Source organism: Syngnathus acus, chromosome 14 (assembly GCF_901709675.1).
Source record: "Syngnathus acus chromosome 14, fSynAcu1.2, whole genome shotgun sequence".
NCBI classification, from domain to species: Eukaryota; Metazoa; Chordata; class Actinopteri; order Syngnathiformes; family Syngnathidae; genus Syngnathus; species Syngnathus acus.
In genome coordinates, this window is record NC_051099.1 from 5,801,398 (window position 1) to 5,826,329 (window position 24,932).

The 24,932-nt window shown below is 44.2% G+C and overlaps 2 protein-coding genes and 1 long non-coding RNA gene across 20 annotated transcripts in view; all 3 read left to right on the top strand.

Annotated features, from left to right (window-relative positions):
* ncam1a (neural cell adhesion molecule 1a) overlaps window positions 1-14,714 on the top strand; it is a 90,239-nt gene extending 75,525 nt beyond the window's left edge. For 2 of the 17 annotated variants that reach the window (XM_037270762.1, XM_037270766.1), the window contains 10 exons: window positions 1,129-1,254; window positions 2,145-2,159; window positions 2,842-2,889; window positions 3,397-3,399; window positions 4,505-4,629; window positions 4,747-4,927; window positions 9,185-9,386; window positions 9,470-9,586; window positions 10,208-10,534; window positions 11,660-14,714. In XM_037270762.1, coding sequence (XP_037126657.1) covers window positions 1,129-1,254; window positions 2,145-2,159; window positions 2,842-2,889; window positions 3,397-3,399; window positions 4,505-4,629; window positions 4,747-4,927; window positions 9,185-9,386; window positions 9,470-9,586; window positions 10,208-10,534; window positions 11,660-11,768 — 1,253 coding nt within the window. In that variant the 3' untranslated portion in view covers window positions 11,769-14,714. Of the gene's footprint in view, window positions 1-1,128; window positions 1,255-2,144; window positions 2,160-2,841; window positions 2,890-3,396; window positions 3,400-4,504; window positions 4,630-4,746; window positions 4,928-6,386; window positions 7,757-9,184; window positions 9,387-9,469; window positions 9,591-10,207; window positions 10,535-11,659 lie in introns of those variants that run through there. The other 15 variants (XM_037270767.1, XM_037270770.1, XM_037270768.1 and 12 more) reach the window with 12 other exon arrangements.
* A 2,276-nt stretch (window positions 14,715-16,990) lies between these two features.
* Window positions 16,991-18,843, top strand: LOC119134228. Of its 2 annotated transcripts, XR_005100287.1 has the most exons (5): window positions 16,991-17,321; window positions 17,434-17,551; window positions 17,747-17,863; window positions 17,927-18,042; window positions 18,438-18,843. It is a non-coding gene; the product is annotated as an uncharacterized LOC119134228 (long non-coding RNA). The 2 variants fall into 2 exon arrangements; XR_005100288.1 differs by lacking the exon at window positions 17,747-17,863.
* Window positions 18,844-21,455: 2,612 nt separating this feature from the next.
* The window catches only part of zbtb16a (zinc finger and BTB domain containing 16a), a 66,254-nt gene continuing 62,777 nt past the window's right edge, over window positions 21,456-24,932 (top strand). Inside the window, exons 1-2 of the mRNA XM_037270059.1 lie at window positions 21,456-21,706; window positions 23,366-24,655. Of these exons, the coding sequence (XP_037125954.1) occupies window positions 23,448-24,655 (1,208 nt within the window). The 5' untranslated portion in view covers window positions 21,456-21,706; window positions 23,366-23,447. The remainder of the gene's footprint in view (window positions 21,707-23,365; window positions 24,656-24,932) is intronic.

Genomic DNA, 24,932 nt, shown 5'->3' on the forward strand with positions numbered 1-24,932 from the left:
AACAAAAAGTCAGATTCTTTGACGTGACAGAAGGAGGGGCAGATACCGCTCGAGCTATCACCAGGAGCTAATCCAAACATGACAGAGCTGCACGCGGCCCGACGTCTGACCGAGAGCGAGCCTGAAATGACAGTCGGCTTCGGGCCCCAGATAATAGCCCCGTCCCGTCGAGATGCTGCAGCGCTGACATATCTGAATGCTTTCTGTCCCGTTTTGCCGCATGGGGCGTATCTGTCAGCGGATTTGCTTGCCGGTTGCTGTCATCTCACGGTCCGAGAGCCGCCTGTCATGTAAACTGATGCGCGAAGGGATGCACTTTGCATTTCCCTGTCGCATGTGCTCAACATTCATCGGTAAATTCAGGAATAAGACAAAACGGCAAAAAAACATCCAGCCCTTTAATTAAATCAATAAAGCCCCGCCTGGTTGGCGCTTAGAAGTCATAAAACCCACTTTGGGTGAAGAAAAGGCTGACCAAAACAGACATAAAACCCGAGAGCTGCATTTGCGTCAGCTCTTGTCACGTCCCTAAAAATTGTACTTGTAATAAAAACTTTTACCAGAACAGACACTTCCAATGAAGAAATAAATTCACTACAGATCAGCAATTGTTGGCCCACACTGATTTAAGTTACCTCTGATTCCATTTTTGACCCAAAACAGCAGCACCTACTGGGAAAAAAAAAGTCTTCACTTTTGTGAGATGAGCCAAAGTGTATCGTTGGTGCTGGCATGCTCTTGCTGATAAAAAGCAGGACTGCCATCACATGTTTAAAAAAAGTACTGCCACATGTTGAGATGGAGGCCAAATCCCACACAAGAGCCATCCTTAAATAATAACGCTTTGGGTGTCTCAGTCAAACCTCATGAAAGAGTGATTTCAAAATTTGAAATTCAAAATCATCTTTGCCTCTTGGCTGAATGAATTGCACAGTGTATAAATAAACACTGGCTTGACTGTTAACAACAATAACAACTGATGCTAATCCCTCCCGTGTCAATAATGTGCGTCTCGTTATTTTGTCGTCGGAGCATGTTCCCACGGGCAAATAAACTTCATCGAAAACATTTCATAATGGTTGCTGTTGGAAGTTTGTTTCATGTAAATGGCAATTTTCCCTCCGACAGACTTGACCGAGTTCACCATCGGAGGCCTGACGCCTGACACCAACTACGAGGTCAAGATGTCCGCCATCAACGGCAAAGGCGAAGGCGAGAACAGCGCCGTCGTCAAATTCAAGACCGGACCCATCCGTACGTACCTCCAAAATCATGAAACCTTTTGAAAATGGACCGAAGCTTTCACCGCACATTGAATCTAAAAGTATTCAAAGGGAATGTTATTCTTCACAAAGTCACGTACGACACGAAGTTTAGTCATTTCGTTCGCGGTGACGAGATGAGCCTTTGATGACCTTTCCGATCAATTATTTGATAAGGTTGTGCGCCTGTCCATGAATCTCTTTATCGCGAGAATGCTGTAATTGTTTTGTCTTACGAGCTAAATGAAACCAAATGAAATACGCCCACTTTACTGGTCGTGTTTGCGTTGTCGCTAGCAAGTTGTCCGTTTAATTACAATGGCTTTGCATATTTTTGCTAACAGTAGGGCTTATTTGCTTACTTCAAAAAATAAAAATAAAAAAAAAATCACCACGACCGCAAAAACAGACAGAATTGACAAGTCGCTCCTGGTTTGTTTGGCTTAATCTACAGTCATTTGCATTTATAATGCGAAAACTACCATCATATATTTGTCTTTGTATCTATGGGCGCTAACACGTATCTAAAGCGCACACATACAGCCACCCACACGGATCTTAACATATTGATCCACGAGTGAGTTTTCCCAGGCCCCCTTCAGGGCTCATAAATAAATGTCGGACTCTTTGTTTTAAATCCATACCAGCCCTCCCTCCATCCGTCCGTCCGTTCGTCTCCTCGACACCTTACTTTACGAGATTTTCCCACCACTTTGCGGTAATGCCGAGTAAAAAGCATCCCGCTCCGAGTCATCCTCCTAAAAGCCTCTTTTGGGAGTTTTCTCATTTTCATTGTTTCTGTTTCTTCTTTCTTTTTGTTTGTTTGTGTCCGTCTCTTTTCCGGTTGTTTCCGTCTCTTATGTTTTCCATCGGAGCTCTCAGGCCTTTTATTCACACGTAAGTTTCCCCTGTCTGTCTGTCCGTCCGCTTTCTTTTCCCCGCTTTTGAACGAAGTCTTTTTTTTCTTTAAATGACATTCCGTTCCTTTTCTCTAAAGGCCGTGCGCTAGATTGAATCTGTAGCTTAGCTTGTATTTCTCCCTTTTAACATCTCTTCCTGTCGTTCAGTAAATTGCAAATTGGGCTTGAGCAAGGTCGTTAAATGAGGTACACGCTACTGGGAACCGAGGTGTATTATCATAAGGAAATCAATGAGGTACTTACTGGTCGTAATGTTAAAGGCCGGACATCTTTGCATTTAAATCTCCCCCGCAAGGATTACGCTTTAAAGAGCTCCAAGTCTCACAAATCTTTCTTGCGCTTGTTAGCACTGGTAGGAGTGCACTTTTATTTTTAGTCCTCTTAATGTTATGTTTACTCCGATGAGATGCACATTTGGTTGGATCAAAGTCCTTGGCTCAAATATGCATAGTACAAAAAGTGGCCTTGCCTTTATCAATTCCCGCTTTTTGTTGCAAATGTGGCTACCGAAAATGTTAAACGTTATTTGTCATTTATTAATTTGTGGATTTAGCTATTTTTTTGTTTTGTTGCTATTTCAAATGAGCCACAACATGCTAAAAGTACAAGATTCTCTATCGCAGTGTAGCAAATGGACAATGTGTTCCACCATTTTTCAGCATCATCAGAGGCTCCGCCCCTTATCGTTACCACCGTTACGGCGCTTAGTGAGTATGCCACCGTGCTCGTTACTGTTTGCTTGCTAACTAGCTTCGCGTTGGTTTGGAGAGTTGTCTTAGTATCAAATGGGCCGGTATAGTGGTGGATTTACTAACTGCATATTAGAAACGTGTGGCATGGAATTTATGCATTATTATTCCAATCAAACTGAGCATATTTCCTCAAACAGTGGTCGTCGAATTTAAAGCATTAGCGCAAGTCACCAGAACAGTTCTTCTTAATTTAATTTAAGCTTTTATTTAAGCTTCATTTGTGTTGAAAAAAAATATTTTGTGTGTGTGTGTGTGTGTGTTCATTATGTGTGCAACATTGTTTCTGTTTTTTACGTTAACATTTTCATCATTTCCATAAATGTTTTCCTTTTTGTACCCCCCCCCCCCCCTTCCCTCCCATGCCCCGCCCCCATATTGACCACGTCGACCAATCATGTGACATGTGACTTTGACATGTGGCTCTTGCATGGTGCTGATGATGTCTCCATCACCGTCCAACAGAAGGTAACTTTTGTTCATTATTTGCAGACCGTTAAGGAGCACATTTTAGTCGACGAGGCCATTTCAGCGTCATTTGTAATCGCTCATTCGCGTCTAAGGTTTGATTACTTGATAGATCGTCACCGCATCGACTTTTTTTGTCACGATTTTAGAGTGTGACCTTGATAAAAGTGCATTTTTTTTCAGGTTGAGTTAGTTCTTTGAAAGCAGACATGTTATTTATTTATTTATTCATTGCTGTTTTATTAATGACTCATTTGAAATTGCCGGTAATGTCGCACGATATACTATATAATCATCCCATCGTTAAAAAAATGATTCTAAAATTTGCTTAAAAAATGTTTGATTTTTGCTTGTTTTGTTGCTCAATTGATTTATGTTGCAAAATATTTTATGAATTTTGTTGGAACACAATTACCCCATTGTGCTCCCCCCGCCCGATAACCCTTAATTGTTTACATTTTTTTAAATTTCCTATTCCTTGCGAATCGTATTTGATTGGCCAACCAATGACGCCAGTGCTGCATGCAAGTCGATGCCTTGTTCCTCTTCTCCCGCTTCCTCTTCTCTTCTATTTTGATTCTCACGGAAAACCCTGTTTGTGTGTCATCACTGCCATGTCTTATCCATCCCCATAAATCACAAAAATATGTTTCAGAATGAGTGCCTATGGTATCATTTACACGGTGCCCCGAGTACCATGAACCTTTTTTTCTTCTTCGCCTTCTATTTCCCCTTACAATTCTCTTTGTCACTTTGAGCATCTGAAAACAACACCAACAAAAGAAGCAACATGACTTCTGTACAACAATACTGTGTGCCTGGCCTGCCCGTCACCCTTTTGAGCCGCTTCGCTAACATTCCCGTCACGCTAACCGGAATGCGCACCCTGGAATTTAAAATGTCACTAACACCGATATTGCATTTCCTAACCATTTTCGAGCGGCTGTTTATTAACCGCCATAGGCAAACATTCCAATATTGATCAGATGTGAGAGGTGGAGGCTTGCAATATAGGACATTTCAAGTGAGATTGAGACTTTTATATTAAGCGTGACATTTATTCAGGCTTAATGAGCGTCTGTTTACTCTCATTTACTCTTCGTAGGGGAACCCAGCACCCCGAAATTGGAGGCCATGGTTCAAAATCAGGGCAACGCTCTTAAGGTCAACTGGATCATGCAGGACGATGGCGGCTCCCCCATTAATCATTACCTGGTCCGATACAAGGCCGTAAGTCTTTTCCAGTTGCCTCGTTTGCACTATTTTGCAGCATTCATCCAAAATCCATCACGTTTTCTTTTTTCGAGCGAGCTAACCACTAGAAAATGTTGCCGCTTCCTTCCTCAGAAGCACGTGTCGGACTGGAAACCCGAGATCCGCATGCCGCGCAGCAGCGAGTACGTGGTGTTGAGCGGGCTGGACTGGAATACCGAGTACGAGATCCGGATTGTGGCGGTCAACCAGAAGGGCAAATCCGAGCCCGGCATCCTGTCCTTTAGAACGGCCACAGAACCCACCACCATGCCAGGTACGCTAGTCTTTATCCCTCGCTCGAGACACACATTCACACACTCACACACACAAACAGCAGGCATTAATTCGGGGTAGGGCTTTTATTATTTACATTTATTTATTATTATTTATTTTTTTAAAACCATGGCCAACGCCATTACCTTTTTTTTTAAACATCGAACGAATCAGGCCTTTATTATTATTATTATTATTTCCATTTTTTCAATGGTTTGGCTGTTCTTATTTGATTGCTCGGTATTTGTTTTATTTGCATAAGTGCATTTATAATATCATGCTATATTTCCTCCAAATGTCTCTTAAATGTCAAATTTTATTTGCCGATCAATATGAAAGAACATGCTTTCACAATTAATATTTGAGCAGCACCGCTACTGAATTGAAAATACGATGATGACATCATGCAGGGGTATCTAATATATTGTCTGTGGAGGTTATATGGAGAGCATAGTGTTTGGGTTGGTATTTAGAATGTAGATTCTTCAGCGATACCTTCACCAAAGAGAAGTGGATTTGCATTTCAGAAGGCACCTCACGGTGGCCAGGCTAAGCAAGATAACCATTGAGTAAATAGCGCAAGAAGGTTTTCGCAACTGCAGCGCTCGGCATCACGCTAATCTACGGTCAAATCGTCCAGGCAGGCTCAGCCAGCGATATAGCGAGAACATTTTTTTTTATCTCCATTAAAGGCTCTACTCCAGCAGTCACGGTGTTGCTGTTGCGCAATAATGTTACCGTTGGTCCACTTCCCCGCCACAATGCACCACAGACTTGGAAAAGTCTTGAGAAAAACAAAAAATAAATTTCGCCCATCCTCGCCCCAAAGTCTTATTTTTCTTCATTTCTATGGGAAGAGCTTTTCATGTCATGGCCTCATTTCAAAACAATCCGGCTTTTTTGGTCTCATCAAAAAGCAAATATGCACTTGGCTGATGTGAAGTGATCATGTTGAGTGTTTTATTGAAAATGAATTTTAAACTAATGATGCTTGCGTTTGATACCAAGGACCATGATAAAAAAATAATAATAATGGCATATTGAATCTCAATTACTATATTGAATTAGATTTTACAGTCTTTTCACCAGGGCCCCACTATTTCCACTCATGCTTGCCATAAACCATCTGCCTTGCTAACTAACATGCTATGGCTTCTTTTCTTTTTTTTACTCCTTAAATCTCTTCTAACCTTTCAGGGTTTGTATTTCTGTATTTCTGACTTTGTTTTTTTTCCTATTTCTCCCCCCCTCCCCCCTTTCTCTTCACTCCTCTCCCCCCCTTGTTGTTTCCACCCTCTTCTCGTTGTGTCTCTTGTCTTGTCTTTGTCTTGTCCTGTCCGGCCGGGGGCAATGGTGGGGGGGGGTCGGGTCACCTGTGGACATTTGTCATCCGCACCCATCACTGGCGTTTCTTGTACTTTTGTGGCACTTGAATTGCGGCCTTTTGGAAATCTCCGCAGCGACGCTGGGTTGCCATTGCGCAACGTACAGTTTGGCAGCTCTTCTGCTCTCCACTTCGCTGGCTGCGCTCTGGCTCTGGTAAAACTGATTTCATCCGAGGAGAAGGGAGGAAAGGAAAACCCGTTTGTTGGCTTTGACAAAGACCCCCCACCTCCCCCCTTTTACGCTTTTATGCCTTTTTGAGCCTTGCGCAGCCACAAACAAGATTGAAACAAGATGACGAGTCCAATGTTGCTTTTCCGATGATTATTATTATTTTGACAGGGTGCTGCTCTGTACGTGCATCAATTTTCTTTGGCGGGATTATGAGTGGGCTGATTCTTTTTTTTTCTGTTCCGTTTTCTTATTGTATTGTATATGAATATATGGAAGGACTTTCTATATCAGGGGTGTCCAAAGTGCTTCCAATTTTGGCCCCTTTGCTTATATTTTTAATTAGCCCATCATTGCAAAATCAGTTTTGCTTTGTTGCATCTAGAATGAAAAGCTGAAAACCTTTTTTTTTTTTCTCGATCAATCACACAATTGTGTAATAAATTCAATTGCTCCCGCATGTTTACTAAACGTTTTGGACACCCCTGGTCCAAAGTTGGGGATGGGCATAAGAATGGATTTATTGACCATTAGCAATCCCGTCGCTATTGATTGTGGCTTGAACATTTTGCAGTCTTAAGTTGGGAAGCTGATCTGCAGCCACAAAATGGCAGCTCACATCAAAACAGGAATGAAAAAAAAAAAGTTTTTAAAGCATTTCCCCTCTTCTGGAATGCCCATCCCTAGTTGCTTTTATTTTGCAAGTCGGATAACGGGTGGCGTTGAGTTAGGAATACGTAACACATTCATAATGCCTTAAAGTGAACTTGAGAGTCACATGATTGTGTGATTGTGCAGTAGTTGGACTGACGCCGAGAGGCTTTTATTTCTTCTTCTTCTTCTCTTGGCCGGAGAGCATGAAGAGAGCATGACGCATAGCACCCACCCCCCGGTCAAGCATTATGAATGTGTTTAAAGCAGGAGGAATACACTCCAAATTAGAACATTAAATCAATTCTGCTGCACTTATTTGTTCTCCCCACATTTTGACAAAAACGCCTTGAAAGGAAAATGAATGGAATTTGTGTGTACATAATCTTTTCAGAATGAAATCCCAGAAATCAGCTGTTATTTTCACTCGTTTTGTCTTTATACAAGAAATGTCTCGGGGGTCGAAAATCCGTGCATCGTTATGAAAAAGACGAAAAGGAGCATCGTTTTGGATTATGTGAAATGTTTTTTGGTTTGAAGACATTTTTGTAAGTACATATCTGTGTGTGTTTCAATGTAAGCGTTGTTGGGGTGGTGGAAATAAAGTGTGTCTGTTTTTCTTTCACCAAAGAAATTTGATTTTTGTCAGCTGGAGTGTAGAATGCGTCGGTCAAAGTTGAAACCACAAAGGGTTTTTGTGGCGGGCAGCATTATTTTATGTATTTATGTTATTGTTCCCCCTGGGTTACGCTGACAAGCAATTAGCTGCGCGAGGGCACACGATACAAAAATGCATGTGACAACTGAGCGCTAGGGAAACCCGTGTACATTTTTCCTTTAATCAAACAGATGCGCCCGGTGATTGTTTCCTCAGCCTCGCTAATTAAAACATGGCACCCGCTAATGAAAAGAGGACGGGGGGCTCGGGTATCTGCTTCCCTCCGGATGCTCATCAATCATTTAGCGCCGGTTTTCAGACAACCGCCTTCGCCCAAAACCGACAACGGTTTGATGCGGTAAAAACCACGTCGGCGGTTATCATCCCTTGTGGTCAAGGTGACTACGACAGCTTGCCTGGAAAATCTTTGCTTATTTTTTCTCTTGGAATTTGTTCATGCGCATTTTTCCATGCAAACGGCAAAATTAAAGTCGCAATAGCATTTGGGTCTTTTGTCTGCTGTCCTTGCGTCTTTCTGCATGCGAGTCGTTTTCCTTCTTGGTTTCCACACTCTGTCTGTCCTCTCTCCAGGTCTCCTTCCTCGGTGAGAGGACGTCGCGTGGCTCAGGTCCACCTGGAAAGTCGCCTGACGTCCTCCCAGCCGTCTCCTCTATCCGCTGTCACTCATTTTATCGTTGGGCCATCCTGTCTTTCCATACACTCAACTTCTACTTTCCAAATCTGCTGGGGGTTCATTAACATTCAAAGTGATGTCAAAGCAGCCCGCTGGACTACCTGGATAGAAGTAGTGAAAGGAAAATCATTAGCTGTCACTCCAAGGCGTCGTCCAGTCATGTAAAGCGTCATCTTAGTGCTGTATCGATTGCTTTTTTGGCAAAAGGTTTTTAGCGCAGCTGAGGCTTATCGCACGCCACGAGCTGACAAGCACCGGGAAGAGAAATGTCTGCGTTGTCCATCGTGACACTTCCTGATTTATGCTCCCCCGACATCCACCGCCGCCACATCTATTTCTGAACGTACGCCGCATGATTTATTGCGCCTGTTAAAATGTAAATGAAACGCCTTGGCGGGTTGGGGGGGGGGGGGAGCATTGTTGTGTTTACCAGGCAGTGCAAAGCGAGGCCTCGGTGTCCAATTAGAAATCAATTGAGCATGTGTTGCCGGAAAATGTATTTGGAGGAAAAGTGGAAAAGAGGTGTTATCATTCATGGTGACAGGAGCGCAGGCCATGTAAATCGTTAGCCACCGCCATGCCGGTGACCTTCCTTAAAGGCATTCTGCAAATAGAATGAAGCCCCGGTATTGGTCAATCAAAAAAGATGTGTGAATGATTGACAGAATTTCTCATCGGTCCTTCCCTCCTCACCTTTCCAGGCGCCTCGGGCTCCGGCCTGAGCACGGGCGCCATCGTGGGCATCCTCATCGTGGTCTTCTTCGTGCTGCTGGTGGCCGTGGACGTCACTTGCTACTTCCTCAACAAGTGCGGCGTCCTCATGTGCATCGCCATCAACTTCTGCGGGAAGGCTGGCCCCGGAGCCAAGAGCAAGGACATGGAGGAGGGCAAGGCTGCCTTCACGTGAGTCCTGAAAAAAAAAACAATTAAGCTAGAGGTTCTATCGAGGAAGAAGGCTGACCAGTTCTTGTTTCTTGTACCAACAGGAAGGATGAGTCCAAGGAGCCCATTGTGGAGGTGAGAACGGAGGAAGAGCCAACACAGAACCAAGAGGGAGTCGGACCCACCGAGCCAAATGAGACCACGCCTCTGACAGAACCTGAGTGAGTATAAACGTTGACTTGGCGACCGCCATCTTGGTAAAGAAAAAAAAGAAAACTGTTTTGTGAAAATAATGTCAAAATTCTCAGTATCCAAAGTAGCATTTTGTTGTTCCAATAGCATTGTGTATAAAAAAAAAAATCATGAATGTTCCAAGATTTGAACGTACTTCAAAATTAAGGCTACATTTTATGGCACCAGTTCTAACAAAAAATTTTCATGTTTGACAAAAGTTAATACACAGTTAAAAAAATAAAAATAAAGGAATCACTTCACTGGTTCTTTTATCTCAAACAAATTATTTTAGGTGCATTACCTGACATGTTTCGGCTTGTACTTCCGCCTTCATCAAAATAATTTTCAAACAATTCAGGAATATTTTGCACAAAATGAAATTAGCTTTATCATCGTCACCCCTGACATTTGCTTCATTTTGTTTCGCCCTACAAGTGGTTTCTGGCTTGTTTTTATCCTCCTCACATTTGGATTGTGTCGATCTTTGTGTTTGACTGCAGCACAGTATGGCTCACTCACCCCAAACTCTCCCTCCTCTTCCCCCTTCTTTATTTTCTCACCTTTCTGCCGGTGCTACCATCCCTCACCTTTAACCCCCCCCGAAACAGGCCCGCTGCCGCCGATGCCGCCTCCCCAGCAGCACCGCTCCTTTCCAATGCTACTAATTCGCTCGCCGAGAGCTTTAGTCCGCCCAAAGACAACCCCCCGAAAAGCAGCCCGTCCGCACAGTCAGGCACGGTCGAAAGCCAGACCCCACTGGTAGACCTGAGCGACACACCTAAAGCTGTCCCCGTCTCGGAGCCGGTCAGGGCCAACGGCGAGGGGCCGCAGAAGCAGTGCGAGGCCCCCAACAGACCCCCGACTCAAATCGATGGCTCGACTAAGGACGCACCTCACTCCCCCAGCAGAGATGCCACCACACGCCCCCAAAATGAGTATGAATGTCTGATGTATATTTAATATAGATATGTATGTATGTACGTATGTGTGTGTGTGTGTGTGTGTGTGTGTGTGTGTGTGTGTGTGTGTGTGTGTGTGTGTGTGTGTGTGTGTGTGTGTGTGTGTGTGTGTGTGTGTGTGTGTGTGTGTGCGTGCGTGTGTGTGTGTGTGTGTGTGTGTGTGTGCGTGCGTGCGTGTGTGTGTGTGTGTGTGTGTGTGCGTGTGTGTGTGTGTGTGTGTGTGTATATATATCAAATGCATGTATTATTATTTTTATTTTTTCTCAGCTTTCTATGACCCAAACTAACATTCTGAAATTTTGTTTCATTAGTTGAATTTATGTCATAATGCTAACCGGCGCTAAATGAATTGCACTATGCTAATTACGCTATGCCAATTACAGTAAAGTGTTTGTTTGAAAATCACTTTCAGGCATTACATATAAAACAATCCATTGAAAAATAAAGATCTTGCTTTTCCAATATTTTTGGAGGGGACACCAAACTAAGCTGGTTCTGAGTGCAATGATGGGCTGCCCCCTATTGTTCAAATTGAAAGTAAACCTTGATTTCGATCAGTATTCATCTGCCAGATATGGCCTTTCTATCTCTCTTCATTCCTGCAAACAAGTAAGATATATTGAATGAAAGCCTGTAATTAATTTTAAATGGCTATATTTTTAGAACCCTTTCAAGCTATTTTCGAGGCACGTTATTCCCAACAGAATGCTGACCTCATTTTTCTTTTTTTTTCCTCTCCTCTTAATCCGACAGAGTTCCGCGTCAGCTGTTATTTTCAGCTTTTCTCCAAGCGTACGCCAACAACAAGGGCATTCTAACGGCGTGTCGGTCCAGACGGCCCGCTAATCCTCTTGTTAGTTTGTGTAGTTTGCGTTGTAGGTCAGCTCTTTTTGCCTTTCATTGTGTCTCCCGTGTCTTCATTTGCACGGCAGCCGTCATGGCCACCGCTGTCATTCCGATGCATGGCCCCGCCCGGGATCGGCGGCCTGATCCCATTATGTGTGAAACTCGCTTCCGAAAGGAGGGCGAGAGAAACCCAATTTACCTCAAAAGGCTTTGACAAAAGCTAACAGAAGCCTCCCTTGTGTTGTGTCTTTGCAGTGGCAAAACCAAGGACGACGTCAAGACGGAGGCCAACAACACCGCGGCCGAGGTGAAGACGGTCCCCAACGAGGCGCCCCAGACCAACGGCAACGAGAGCAAAGCGTAATCGGGTAGACCGGGAGGGGTCTGGGCTTGGCTTTTGAGGGTCTGAGCAGGTGGGAGGGGGGTGTGGGGGGTGGGTTAAGGGTCACAGTCACTGAAACCTTGACTAAATTTTCACACGGCGAGCCCCGCCGTCCCAACGGTATAGGAAAACGGTAAAGCAGTCACAAAACGGGGCGGGGCGTCTTGTCTTTTAGTGTCTTTGGGCCAACAAAATGTAAAGACTTTGATGCACATGCATTTAAAAGAAACATTTTTAGTCTACTGTCCTGTGGCAACACACACTCCATGTGTGGGCGCCACGCTGAAATGGGGCCTTAGAGAGAAAGTAAAACATTTACAGGAATGAGATCAATTTTACAAAAGTAAGTCGGAATCTAAAAAAAATATATGGCATTGTAGTTTACAGGAAAGAAAAATATCTTATGGAAAGTAGTGTTCATTTTCACACCAAAAAAAATCTTGCAACATTAAGAATTTTCAGCATTGAAAAAAAAAAAACATTCCGTTCAATTTTTCTCTGATTATTGTGACCTAAATTTCGTAACATTGCAACTTTCTCTGGCGTTTTCACGATAATTTACGATTCAATTTTTCTCTTCTGTGTGGCTCTCTAATGCTCCTTCGTACCATCTCAAATACGGACGGGATTTGACTCTGTTGGACTGTAGCTTTATTTCACAAATAACTGCCTTCAAGTGAAAAAAACAAAAAAACACTTTTGTTGCATTGGCACCGTTTGTGTGACTTGGCCCTTTTGTTGTTGTGTTCATGAATTAATATGCGGGACATTATTGCCTATTTAGCTTTTTTTTTTTGTCAAGTGTTTGTCGGATTTAGCCATTCTGTTAGCATGCCAATTTTTGGGTTGCGTTTTTTTGCAAAGTTACTGTATTTCTGTACATGTTGCTGTCATTGGGTTCTTATTGTGATAATGTTATTATATGATTTTTTTTTCTCGAGGATTCCATCAAAGTATGACTCCAGTCTAAAATGACATTACGCAAAACCTTTCCAACGTTGGAATTATACAATCATTTTTTTCCATTTTTGTCATTTTTATCGCATGAGCCTCGACCGCCAATTCGTCTTCTGGTTCCAAACTTAAATTTGCTTGGGTTATCTCCTCTGATGCACGCTATTAACGTTTGCTAATTTCGTTATTTGTTGTTTTTCTACATGCCTGCAGTGATGTGACGTGTATTTTATGATTAGGTGGTTGACAAAATCTTCACATACAGTGTATTGTTTTTAAAAGCCACTAACATTTTTGTTGTGTAAAACATGCGAAATAATCTGTTATGAGACATTTGATCAATTTAGAGTTAAAACAAAAACAAATTTAAAAAAAATAAAATAAAAACAGCTATATTTAGTCATACACTTGAGCAGTGAAATCACAAAATTTTTAACTTGATCTATAGGTACCATTTTAATTAAAAACATTAAAAAGCAAACAAATACAGTTCAATGAAAGTCCATTTTGTTTTCCCATTTAGTTTTTTTAATGTGTTTTATTTTGTTTTCCAACAACAACAAACAAGCAAGCAAACAAAGACAGTGTTTGTTAAAAATGGGAAAAAAAGTGGTGGCATACCTAAAAACAAATAGCATCACGTCATAAGAAAACAGACAAGACAAAAATTTGGTTGCTGAAAGGGAAATTGGTATCAATCTGCACAGTTTAAAGATATAAACAACCACCCAAAAAAAACTTTTTGGTTGTTTTTGGACAAGAAAAATGTTGAATTCTTGGGTTTCAATAGATTGCAAATCATCACATGACAAAATTTGTAAATTTGTTCTTTGCGTGCAAACAGTGTTTGATGTCATCTTTAACTAATTACATTTTGTAATTAAAACTATTTATTGAATATTAACAATAGCTAGCATAATTTTCAACAAGCGCACAAAAACAAAATGGGGAGAAAAAAATGTTTTGGACCAGAAAGAAAAAAGATTTTGAGATGCGTGGTTTTGGTCAACAGCAACGAAACACGTTATCGCAAAGAAATTGGCTGGAAACTGAGCGTCTCCAAAAACTGTTAGCTTAGCCGTGCTATTTCATGGTCTGTCAAGCCTAGCTGGCCTTTTCCTGTGCGCGCTCCACCTGTTTGGCCTTGTAAAAACATTTAGGTTTTTGTAAATGAGTATTTGTTATTTTGTACAGAGTTGCTCCTTCTCAGACTGCAACTGTGAATGTGCAAGTCCATTGTGGCTTTTGCTTCCCCCACACACACACAGACACACACACACCCTCCTTCATAGAGTTAGCATTTTTAGCATACGTAGCCATGCATTACACACTCGTAGATGTGAGCAAACTGGAAACGACACAGTGCCTTTGAATACGACCACAATTGCGTGCATTTCTCGCCATCTTTTTTTTTTTTTAGTTAATTTAATATTTGTTGACCTTCTTAAAATAATAGATGCATCTTTGTATATGTGATGGGTTTTTGACACTGTTCTATGTTTCAGGTCTTTCTTTTTTCCAACTATACATTTACTGCATTACACTTAGAGGTGTCTCTGAATAAATTACAATATTGTGGAAAAGTGACTTTATTTCAGTAGCTCCATATAAATAGAAAATCTGACAAAAAGACCATTGAAAGCCTTTCAGACACAACCATTACTTTTTTCTGGAAATAAATGTACATCGGGTCCATTTAAGTGACTCTGAACAGGACCAAGATGCAATGCTCATTTCTGCTCAGGTCTTTTTTTTTTTTTTTAATCTTCTCCACTTTTGTCCAACATGTACGTAAAAAACTCTAAAACGATATTATTATCATTGCAGCCAGGCTTCATCTGTGTGTTTGTATTCATAGTCTTGGTTCTGGCCAAGCCTTGTGTCATTTGTCTCCCGAGTGGCTCATTTTCGCTTCACATAAGCTCTGAAATGTCAATGAAGGAAATAAAAGAAAATGAATGAATTAAAATAATGGGGAAAAAAATTGCAAAGTATGAGTGATTTATTTATATATGCATGCATTTTGTGTGGTGATTTTTGTTTGTTTAATATAAGCAAAATTGGGCAATATACAAGTAGATTGTCCTTGTGGTGTAGTTATGCTTGTTGACCACCAACAGGCAGCAGAGTTCCTAATTTCCCCCCAAACTAAATACTTCCGAATCCAAAAACGAAATTATTAAAATGATTACAAAATAAAATCAAAAGGTTATACACCATTATGAATATGCTCCAAATAAACTCAATGATGCTCACCTAATATAAACGTCAACGTGGATTGACCCTATGACGTGATGTGCGACTGCGCATGGGAGCGACTGGCTTTTTTTTTTTTTTAATTTAAAAAAAAAATGTAATTCTCCAGTTTCCCCAAAAGATGGCAGCCTAATTCAATTTAACGCGTGGACCTGCACAAGTTCTTTCGGGAAAAAGTTGAATAAGATTTGAATGAAAAGAAGAAAATTGAACATGTACGCGCCCACTGGCCACTTTATTAGGTACACCCGCACAATCTGTTGCCTTAACCAGGAGTAATATTTCGAAATTCAGCAGGTGTCTGCATGTACAATGTGTATATATTTATGGATAGATGTCCTAAAATATTTCTATATATGCTTCTCACTCCCTTTGGTGTAAATTTTACTCCATCTTGAGTGGGCGTGAAAAGTAATCTGATTTCAGTTGTATTCTTTCTTCCTTTTTTGTTGGTATTTGCCACCAGCCTCCACCTCTGCACACAGCAGATTAGTGGGGTCCTTTACAGAGCCCTCCCCCCAACTCCCCTAAACAATGGTCCAGTGTGGTCCGAGACTGATTTTTGGCGCAGATAAGCCAACTGGCCCACTAGGCAGGCCCGCGTGCTTTGGGGTTTTTGACTTGTCTGACCTTTAGATGTTGCAGGAGACTTTTTCTTTCCCTTTTTAAAACTAGTCATCTGTGACTTGGAATTGAGGGCATTACAGTCTTCTGAGCGCTATTATGACCCCCCCCCCCTCTCAAAATAAAAAATATGATGCAACTATTGGAAGACGTGTTGTTCTGCTGTCGCTTCTGCTTTTTATCAAGAAGATTTTTTTCTGAAATTCTGGGGCCTGTTGGCCATGTGCAGGCCAGAAACATGGCTTGGCTACAACAAAAAATAAAGGAAATGATTAAATAAATAAACTGGATTGCTGTAAAAATCAAAATCACGTTTCCACACTATTGATGAGGCCCAATGGGCAAAATGTACTAAAACCAAAGAAACAAAAAAACTGTTCATTCAGCTGGATGTGCTTTCATACTTGTGGGTAATTTGTGGCCTGTTATTCATCAAATAATAATATTTATATAATAATAATAATATATCATACCTATACATATTTGGTTAGTTTGCATGTATTTGTGATGCATTTATGTTTTCATTATCTCATTTGTTCATTCATTCATTTTTGTCAGAATACTTTTTTTTTACATATTTTTAGATACATTAATTTGAAACATGCATTTATTGATTCAGTCATTCATTCCTTTATTTACACATGTCACATTGATGTAATTTATTTTTCTATACATTTATTCTATCCAAATTTATTTATCTCTTCTTTGTTTATTTTTTCCATTGATTTAAGTTCTGATTTTAGAATTATTTATTGTCACACAATGGGTTTTTTTTCATTTCAGACCTGAATCAGGCACGCCAATGTGCCATTTTGGTGTGGAAACACATCAGGCCTGCTCATCTTTGGCGGAGGTCCTGTGCAGAGCACTTAATCCAAAGCGAAATGGCAAACAAATGAGTATTTTTTTTTAATCTAACATTTGATTTCCTAGAAAAAATTCACTGTATTTGTCTTCTCATTGTTATTGTTGATGTTATCCCGCAACGCAGATCTTTGAAGACGCGCTGGCACCAGATGACTCGGCAAGACCACAAACATGGCCGTGGAACGAGGGACAACAAGCAAACCACCCGACGTGCGTTTAATTGATACGATGTGCTCCCGACGACAGCTGCGGCGCACTCGCAATTTGACCAAGCACATTCCGTTGGATTTATTTGATTGTTTCCCAAGCCGTTTCTGCCTTCTTCTTTATTCAAGCAGCCAAACATTCTTTTGCGGAACACTCAGATTTTTCACAACACATGCCAGCCATCACCAAAACAAACACAAACAATGCATTTGCCAGCAGAGGGATAAATGAAATTTATGTCATCGTAACCCATCGGTGTTGTGGCGCTATAACCCTTGGTTACAGCAAACACAAACCTAAACAGTTACTCGCTGCATCCTCTTTAATCCTGATTTTTACGCCGACAGAAAGATGTAGGCTTATTCTAGGCCGCGAGTTCAGTCACGTCACGCTCCGCTTTGGCTTTTTGATGCTACTTTTCGATCAGAAGAGTTGGGTGCGGTATCCTTCAAAGAAATAACTTCCCACATTACTTCTAAAGAAAGAAAAAAGAAATAGTGGCGCTAAATGAAAAGCCTGGGCTCACAGCTTGCAGCCGCAGCTGCCGGCATTGTTGCCCGCCAGGCTCGCCTGGCCGAAGAACAGACGAGAGAGAACGCGAGGCGGCCGAGCGGGTCCGCGCGGCAGGTAACCGACTTGAAACAGCTGCAATTACCACTAAACACCTTTTCCAAACACCATCTGACTCCACAAGGTAATCTGTTTATCCGTAGTTTTTGGGTGCCCGCTTTTTTCTCAGATCTCTCCATCCAAGCATCCTGGATGAATAAGCTGCAGGCGGCTTGATGGTCCGCCTCGCTTTAATGAAGATCACACATTGTCTGAGAGCCACCCCGGGCTATTGATCCTCAACCAAAGTAAGAATCAAAAAGAAAAACACGTCAAGCCTAAAAAAGCTGCATGCCACTTACACAAATTTCAATTAAGCCCTCGGCTGTGTTTACATTGCAATGCACTCTAACATTTAAGCCATTCACCCTTCATTCAGTATGTTTTTAGCTTTTTTTTTGGTTCACTCTTCTGTAATCATGGCTTGGTTTCAACAAAAACAGCCCCCTGTGTGTTAAAATGTCAAGCAGAATAGTGGCCCTGATGCTAATGATTGCCATTTATCGAAGGAGTACCTCAGGGAGCCGTTCTAGAGCCACCCACAAGTAATTTAAGGAAAGGTAAATTGACGACTATTCATCAAAAAGAATAGTTGCGATCTTGACGTTTTGTGTTTGTTACAGTTGCCGCTTGACGCTAGCCAGAAGGAAGCTGGCGAGAGAAAGGGTAGCGATGCGCTAACGGATTAGCTGCCATCCAGCGGCCATCCTGCGGCGAGACGGCCTTGGAAGACTGCGAGGTGATTACTCTGTGCTTTACCATCGCTCCACTGCTTTTGCACTTTTCCCTCTGATCGGCACACCAACGTGCTAAATGTGTTTCTTGGAGCACCAGTTGGGCAAATTGCAAGTCGGAGCCGGTCGAGAGCGAGCGTATATACTGAAATAACAAAAAGTTCAAAGGAAATACACAGAAGACGACTCAGTGAGTTCTGCTCATTCCGCTCCACTGGCATCCTTCTCGTTGTGTGTAGCAGGAGGTGAAGCTACTTAGGAATGTTACCTTGGTTGTTTTCCTGTACAATTTCCCACAAAATTGTGATCAAAATGATTTGGTACATGGCCTAATTTTAGAACTTGAACGAATTGAACTCTCCAAATGACACATTCTCTCCCTTTATCTGTGTTTTTTCAGCGCATTCCTTCAGCCTCCATCTCACCTTGCAGGCCTTTGCGGACTCATTACGGCGATGCCAGATTAATGCCGGTACGCAGGCGAGCGGCGCACTAAACGGAGTCTATCTGCGGGGGCTTTTTGCCCCTTCCAATGTGTCCGCGCAATCTCCCGTGCAGGGGAAGAGGCTATTAGGCGACGGACGGGCGGGCGGGCTCTTCGAGAAAAGGATGGAGCGAATCAAAGCCGGGGAAATTGAACACAGGTAGACAAATACGCTCACACTAGAGCCAAATAGAGGAGCTTTGAAGATCACCATCTGTATTTTTTTTTCTTCCTTTTTTTAACAAGCCAGCATGTGAGGCTTCACATCTTATTAAGGAGCAAAGTGAAGCGTTAAAATGCATTCCAATGGGTCTTTTCCACAATGCAAAGCAATTTATAATATAAATATATGAGGTGGTTAAAGTTACTTTAGAATGAATAAATGTTTTAATGTACTATGCATCTTGTTGTATGTATTATAAAACGTTATTTTCTAGCTTGACCAGACAGAAAAAGGCAGGAAATTCCTTTTCTAATGTCTGTAAATGATTGTCTTGAAAGCATCCAGTCTCCCTAAGTAAAGCAAGTGGTTGTTGTGGACTCTGAGTCTTGAAGGTGCGGCGAAAGTCCTTGGCGTGTCCCAAAGACCTTATCAGATCCACTTTCCATCTGATAGCAATAATGAATGTGGCTCCCCAAATCCCCAATGTCCGCAAAAGGAGACGCTTAAAATACGGTAAAAGCACAAGCTCAATTGGCAGTGCCAAAACTCACTTTTGCTATCTTAAATAAGATCCCAAAATTGTGTGTGTGGAGGGGGGGGGGGGCACTGCCCCCTTCTGTACTGTGCCACTGGCCATTTCTATTCAAGCGTACAGTGAAATGCTTGCGGGGTCAATGCGTGCCACGTCCAATTTCACCGGACATGGGAGAACATTGATCTCCTATCAGCGGCTGGCAGGATGTCCCACCTTGCACTTACGGCGGCCACCTTGAAATGAAGAAGTCAACGGGCGGCGGCCGACCAATAAGACCCTTGGCTCAACGCGGACATTTTACCTATTAACGTCATTGCGCGTTTCTTGTGAATTGTCTGAACCAATTTGAAATTTAAATTTCATCGTGAGTAACACCTAGTAAAAAAAAGTTGAGTATTTATTTGGCCAATCAGATTTGAGCAGATTTGGGGAAACGTCCTCAAGCTCAGGGTTTTGATTTTTGTCTTTGAGCGCAAGCACATGCCTTGGACAAAAACCCAAAAAAAAGCACTTCCAGAGCAAAATCCTGCGCAGGTCAGGTCAGAGGTGAGGGTCAGAGGTCAAAGAGGCGGGGCCTCACTGCCCCCGTGCCCCCCCCCCTCAGACCAGAGGTTTACACAAGTGTAAAAAGAGTCCATTCAGTGTGGCTGGCTTTCACAAAGGTCCACTGTGTGGGGGCCAGGACACCCCCACTGCAAAGCTCCGGCAACCCCCCACACATACACAAACCTCCTCCATACACATGCCTGCACATAATGGGGTGGACGGGGGGGGCTGTTTTTTGGTCAACACTCAGCAACATGGAGATGTTAACCGCAAATGCATGATGGCCCTGATTTAATGCACAATTTCATCTTTGCTTGAGTCCTCAGTTGACCTTTGTAGCAGAAAGGATCAACTGTGGCACCACATAAGATGCAATTCATTCCATGATTTTTTTTAAAATATTGGCAAGCAAATGTAACATCCATTGCTGCCTTATATTGAGCAATAATAATAAATTTGGGGGAATGATTCAACTATTAACTTTTTTCTGCAGTTCAAAAGTGATGCAAATCAGTTCCCTCGTTCAACGTAAAATGTGTGTGTGTAGAAATTTGCATTGGAGTCACGTAAGGCGCCAATCATGAGCTCCAATTCCTCAATCTGACACATAATGTTCTTTGTGTCTAATCTGACACAAGCCCCCAAACTTTCTCCAGTCGCTGTCTGGCTAACTCCTTGTTATTATATCAAAGTGTGCCCATGATCTGGTTCTTCTTCTTCTTTTTTTTTTTTTAATAATTTCGCCCTCCCTCATCTTCCTTCTTCCCCCCTCGGTAAAACGGCGGATTATAAACAGATTAAGGGAGTGCCTTTTTCTTTATCCCCGGCTAAGCCTGCGCAGCACGCAGCTCAAAGGTAATGAAGCACTCTGTGATCCGTGCCCGGATGAATCTAAAGATTCCCAGAGCACAACTGTAAGGCAGTCTGACGGAAATTGGATTTTTACCAACCTCCCCCCCCCCCCACGCTTCAAACCCAGCCAGCCTGTCAAAGGTGGCTCAAGAACCTGTTGACTGAAACATTGGAGATAATGCATCATTTTTTTCTTTTGGGCCTATTGCATCTCCAGATCAAAGGTGAGGGGGCTCACGCCGAGTGACGGTCTGCAGGCTGCACCTTCCTCGCGCAGATAGAGCCCACGCAGCGGCGGCGGCGGCGTCTATCAGCCGCTGGAGTGTCGATGTGCGTCTGAGATAGCCAGGCCATTCAAGTCATCATCTTGTCTACACGTAGTTCCACTTGGGCCGATCGAAAGAAAGGCTCCCGTCGGAGAACCTGGTCAGCTATAGAATTGACATTTCCTGCTTCCAGTTAAGGAAACATCTTGGCCCAGGTCATCCGAGACGGAAGAGGAAATGGACAGAGGTCTCCATGGCAATGTTGTGCCACAGGCCCCCAGCGAGCCCAAGGCAAGGCAAAGTGTGTCTCCAGCACACAATGGGATCTCCAACTCCAAGGTGACTTTGCTGTGTGGTCTCACCCACATTTCCCACCAATCTTCCAACTTTTCCTCCCACTCCAAAAAAAATATCAAAACAAACCCCCAAAATGCTCATTTTAATAACGCGAGATCTCCTAACCTGACGAGATGCGCACGTTCTGTATTAATGATGGAGGGGGCGTGGCTTAGTCGCGCCTTTCACCCGACTGCGTGCGTGCATGACACACACAAGACATACAGACACATGTGGACATGAGACAGCCCCCTAGGTGTCTCACTTTCTCGCCGTTTGCGCTGCTTGGTCTGCAGCCTGACGTCAGCGCCGCCCGCGTTGATTCGCTCCGGCGAGACAAGGGAAGGAGTTAGTGCGTGTTCCCAGAGAAGCACCAGCGCGAGAGAGAGAACCACGGAGCGAACGGGGCTTTACTATGCTCCACAAGCCCGCCTGCCCCCTCTGTTTGTCCGCCTGCACTCCGGACTCCGTGACACGTTAACTTCAGGTGAGTTCTGCGGCTGACACGCACCGACCTTAGCAGCACCGTTCATATTTTTTTTATTTTGATTATTAATAGTCGTCATTTTAAGCCCTTCCACGCACTTTCACGTTCTGGTGCACCTTTCGAGTCCTCGTTCAACCTTGCCGAGTTGTTGACGTGCATGGCATGGAGAACCCGCTACCTTTGGATGAAAGGTTCGCAAAGTTGACCCAATTTCGAAATGGTTAACTTAACCGCAAAAGCACCGGCGACAAGCAGAACGCACCTGGAGGAGTTTTAGTGACGTTGTGGCATCATCTATTTTATTTCATTTTTTCATTTAAAGGCGCTTAATTCTATTTTCTTCTTTCGAGACGGCCCGATATCAATTAAAGTAATTGACAGCTGTCGGTAAATTGTTTGGCGTCATGACATCGGTGACCACCTGTGCGCCAAATGAAGCGGACTTTTTTTTTTTTTTTTTCTCCCCGGAGCGTGTGTTGGAATACCGAATGCATATTTGTCACACTCACATGATCGCATCGATTTGTTTGGTTGGGCTTAAAGGGGGGGGGGGGGGGGGGGGTTATCGCGTATGTTCAAATGCAAGTGTTGTGTCTGCGCTGTCTAGACATACGGCGCGCGTCTTTTTTTTTTTTTTCTTCCGTCTCTGTGTTATTAATAACATAACGTGCGTGATAAAAGAGCACCATTAAGTGCGCGCACACGCGCAGGAGCGCAACAAGCGTTTACGGAAGGGTGGCTGGCGTTGGGGTGGTCGTAAATTGGACGCTATTGGCAAAGCTGTAATACAGATAATGTCGCGAATGACCTCCGTTGACTGACTGGGAGGGAGAGAGAGAGGGCGAGAGCGAGACTGTCGGTTTTGTCATCGCGTCTCGTCTCCTGTTTCAAATCGATGCCATCCGTGTACAGTAGTACTATTTATTCAATGCTCATTTGTGCGAACAAAAGCTGAGAGCACATAGATTGGGATTCTGTGCACATGATGCGGTGCATGATGCTGTGCACATGATGCAATTAGTGGCGTTTGGAAGAATGGTTGCAGGGCTGTGCCTAACCCCCCCCACACACACACACACACACACACACTTTTAAATGCCTGACACTATATACAGTGCAGATCATCACTTGAACGTCACTTCCTATGAACTGTGGGAGCTCAACATGTTGCCCACGTGACTGGTGGCTCATTTTTGGATGTTTTAGTGCCGCAGCATTGTGTGGCGCTTTTCCTCTCTCTTCCCAGCCATTTCTGGCCGCCGCTCCATCACCATCCACCCCCCCTCCCGGTTTGTGATGGGAATACTGAACGAGATGGCTATTTAATTTCCGAAAAGGCCGCTTTGGCGCTCTTTTGTGAGGCTGCCTGTTTAACCGGTCAGCTAAACGAATGAAGACGTGTGGGCTTGTTTCTTGTTTTTTTTTCCTCCCCTCTCTGTCTTCGCATGACATATGTCGGCCTGATTGGTATGCAGGGCGAGCCAGGCAGACTGCTCACAAATTGTCTCTTTTCACAAATCTACAGTCGGTGCCCAAGTTCCTTTAGCATCCCCGCGGGGGACGTTAGGATTGAAAAGACCGCAAGGACTTCCTACTTGTCATTCAAAAGTCTTTGATGATGTTTTCGATTTTTAGAAGGACCTTTGTTCCTCGTTGCAGGTTTCATCCGGTCGCTAAAACCACTGCCGAGCGGGGGGAAGGCTAGCCTCATGAGTCGGCCCGGTGGACTTGCATCGACGTCATGGATTTAACAAAGATGGGTACGATCCAGCTGCAGAACCCCAACCACCCCACAGCGCTCCTGCACAAGGCCAACCAGATGCGCCTGGCGGGGACGCTATGCGACGTGGTCATCATGGTGGACAGCCAGGAGTTCCACGCCCACCGGACGGTGTTGGCCTGCACTAGCAAAATGTTTGAGATCCTCTTCCACCGCAGCAGCCAGCATTACACCCTGGACTTTCTCTCGCCAAAGACCTTCCAACAGATTTTGGACTACGCTTACACTGCCACGCTTCAGGCCAAAGTGGAGGACTTGGACGATTTACTGTACGCGGCGGAGATCCTGGAGATCGAGTATTTGGAGGAGCAATGCCTCAAGATCCTGGAGACCATCCAGTCGTCGGACGAGAACGACGCCGAGGCCGGCGTCAACGACGGCAGCGCCGAGGAGGACGACGAGCGCAAAGGCCAGAACGGGGTCAAGAGCGCCCAAAAGCATTCCATGGAGAGTCTCTACCTGTCGGGTGCCATGTCCGGCATGGTGGACCAGAGTCCCTCCGTCTCCACGTCCTTCGGCGTCTCCAACCTGAGCCCCACCAAGGCCGCGGTGGACAGCCTGATGAGCATCGGGCAGAGCCTGCTTCAGCAAGGCTTCGGGGGCCAGCACGCCAACGCCCACCACCTGGTGAGCGAGATCAAGACGGAAATGATGCAGGTGGACGCGGGCGGCAACGGCCACGAAAGCGGCGAGTCGGGCGCCTCCAGCAACGGCGAGCGAAGCGGCGAGGAGCGCAATCGAGACGGGCCGGGCACGCCCACCAGGAGCAGCGTGATCACCAGCGCCCGTGAGCTGCACTACGTCCGCGACGACGGCATGGGCGACCCTCAAGCCGACGTGGGCCACATGGGGCTAGAAGCCATGGCCGGGATGGCCGAGAAGCACCTGGCGTCCCTCTACTCGCTCCCGGTCAACCACAAAGGCGAGCACGCCATCATGTCCATGCCCGTCTCCATGGCCTCAGCCCTGCCCATGTCGCCGGCCTTGGCCATGTCGGTGGACTTCAGCGCTTACGGCGGCCTGCTCCCCCAGAGCTTCATCCAGAGGGAGTTCTTCAGCAAGCTGGGCGAGCTGGCGGTGGGCATCAAACCCGACGGCAGGAGCCAGCACGAACGCTGCAACGTGTGCGGTGCGGAACTTCCCGATAACGACGCCGTGGAGCAGCACAGGTAGGACCGCTTTGTTTCATTCTGTGCTCTTCTTGCGCTCTTGATAGCTTTCTTGGCCGGAGTGCTATTTACCGCCGGATCATTGTTGTAAGCGGCTAGTGGCGTCCTGTCGGCTTGTTTTTGTCCTATCGCAAACAACGTTTTAGCGAGGGCCATCCAGGAAATGGACGCTAGACCCTGAGAGCTTTTAAGGAGGTACTCCCGGGACAGTGTAGCGCTAGCGTGACACTGCTGCCGTCTCAAGGTCTGCGGCCATTTGCCATCATTTGATTTTTAT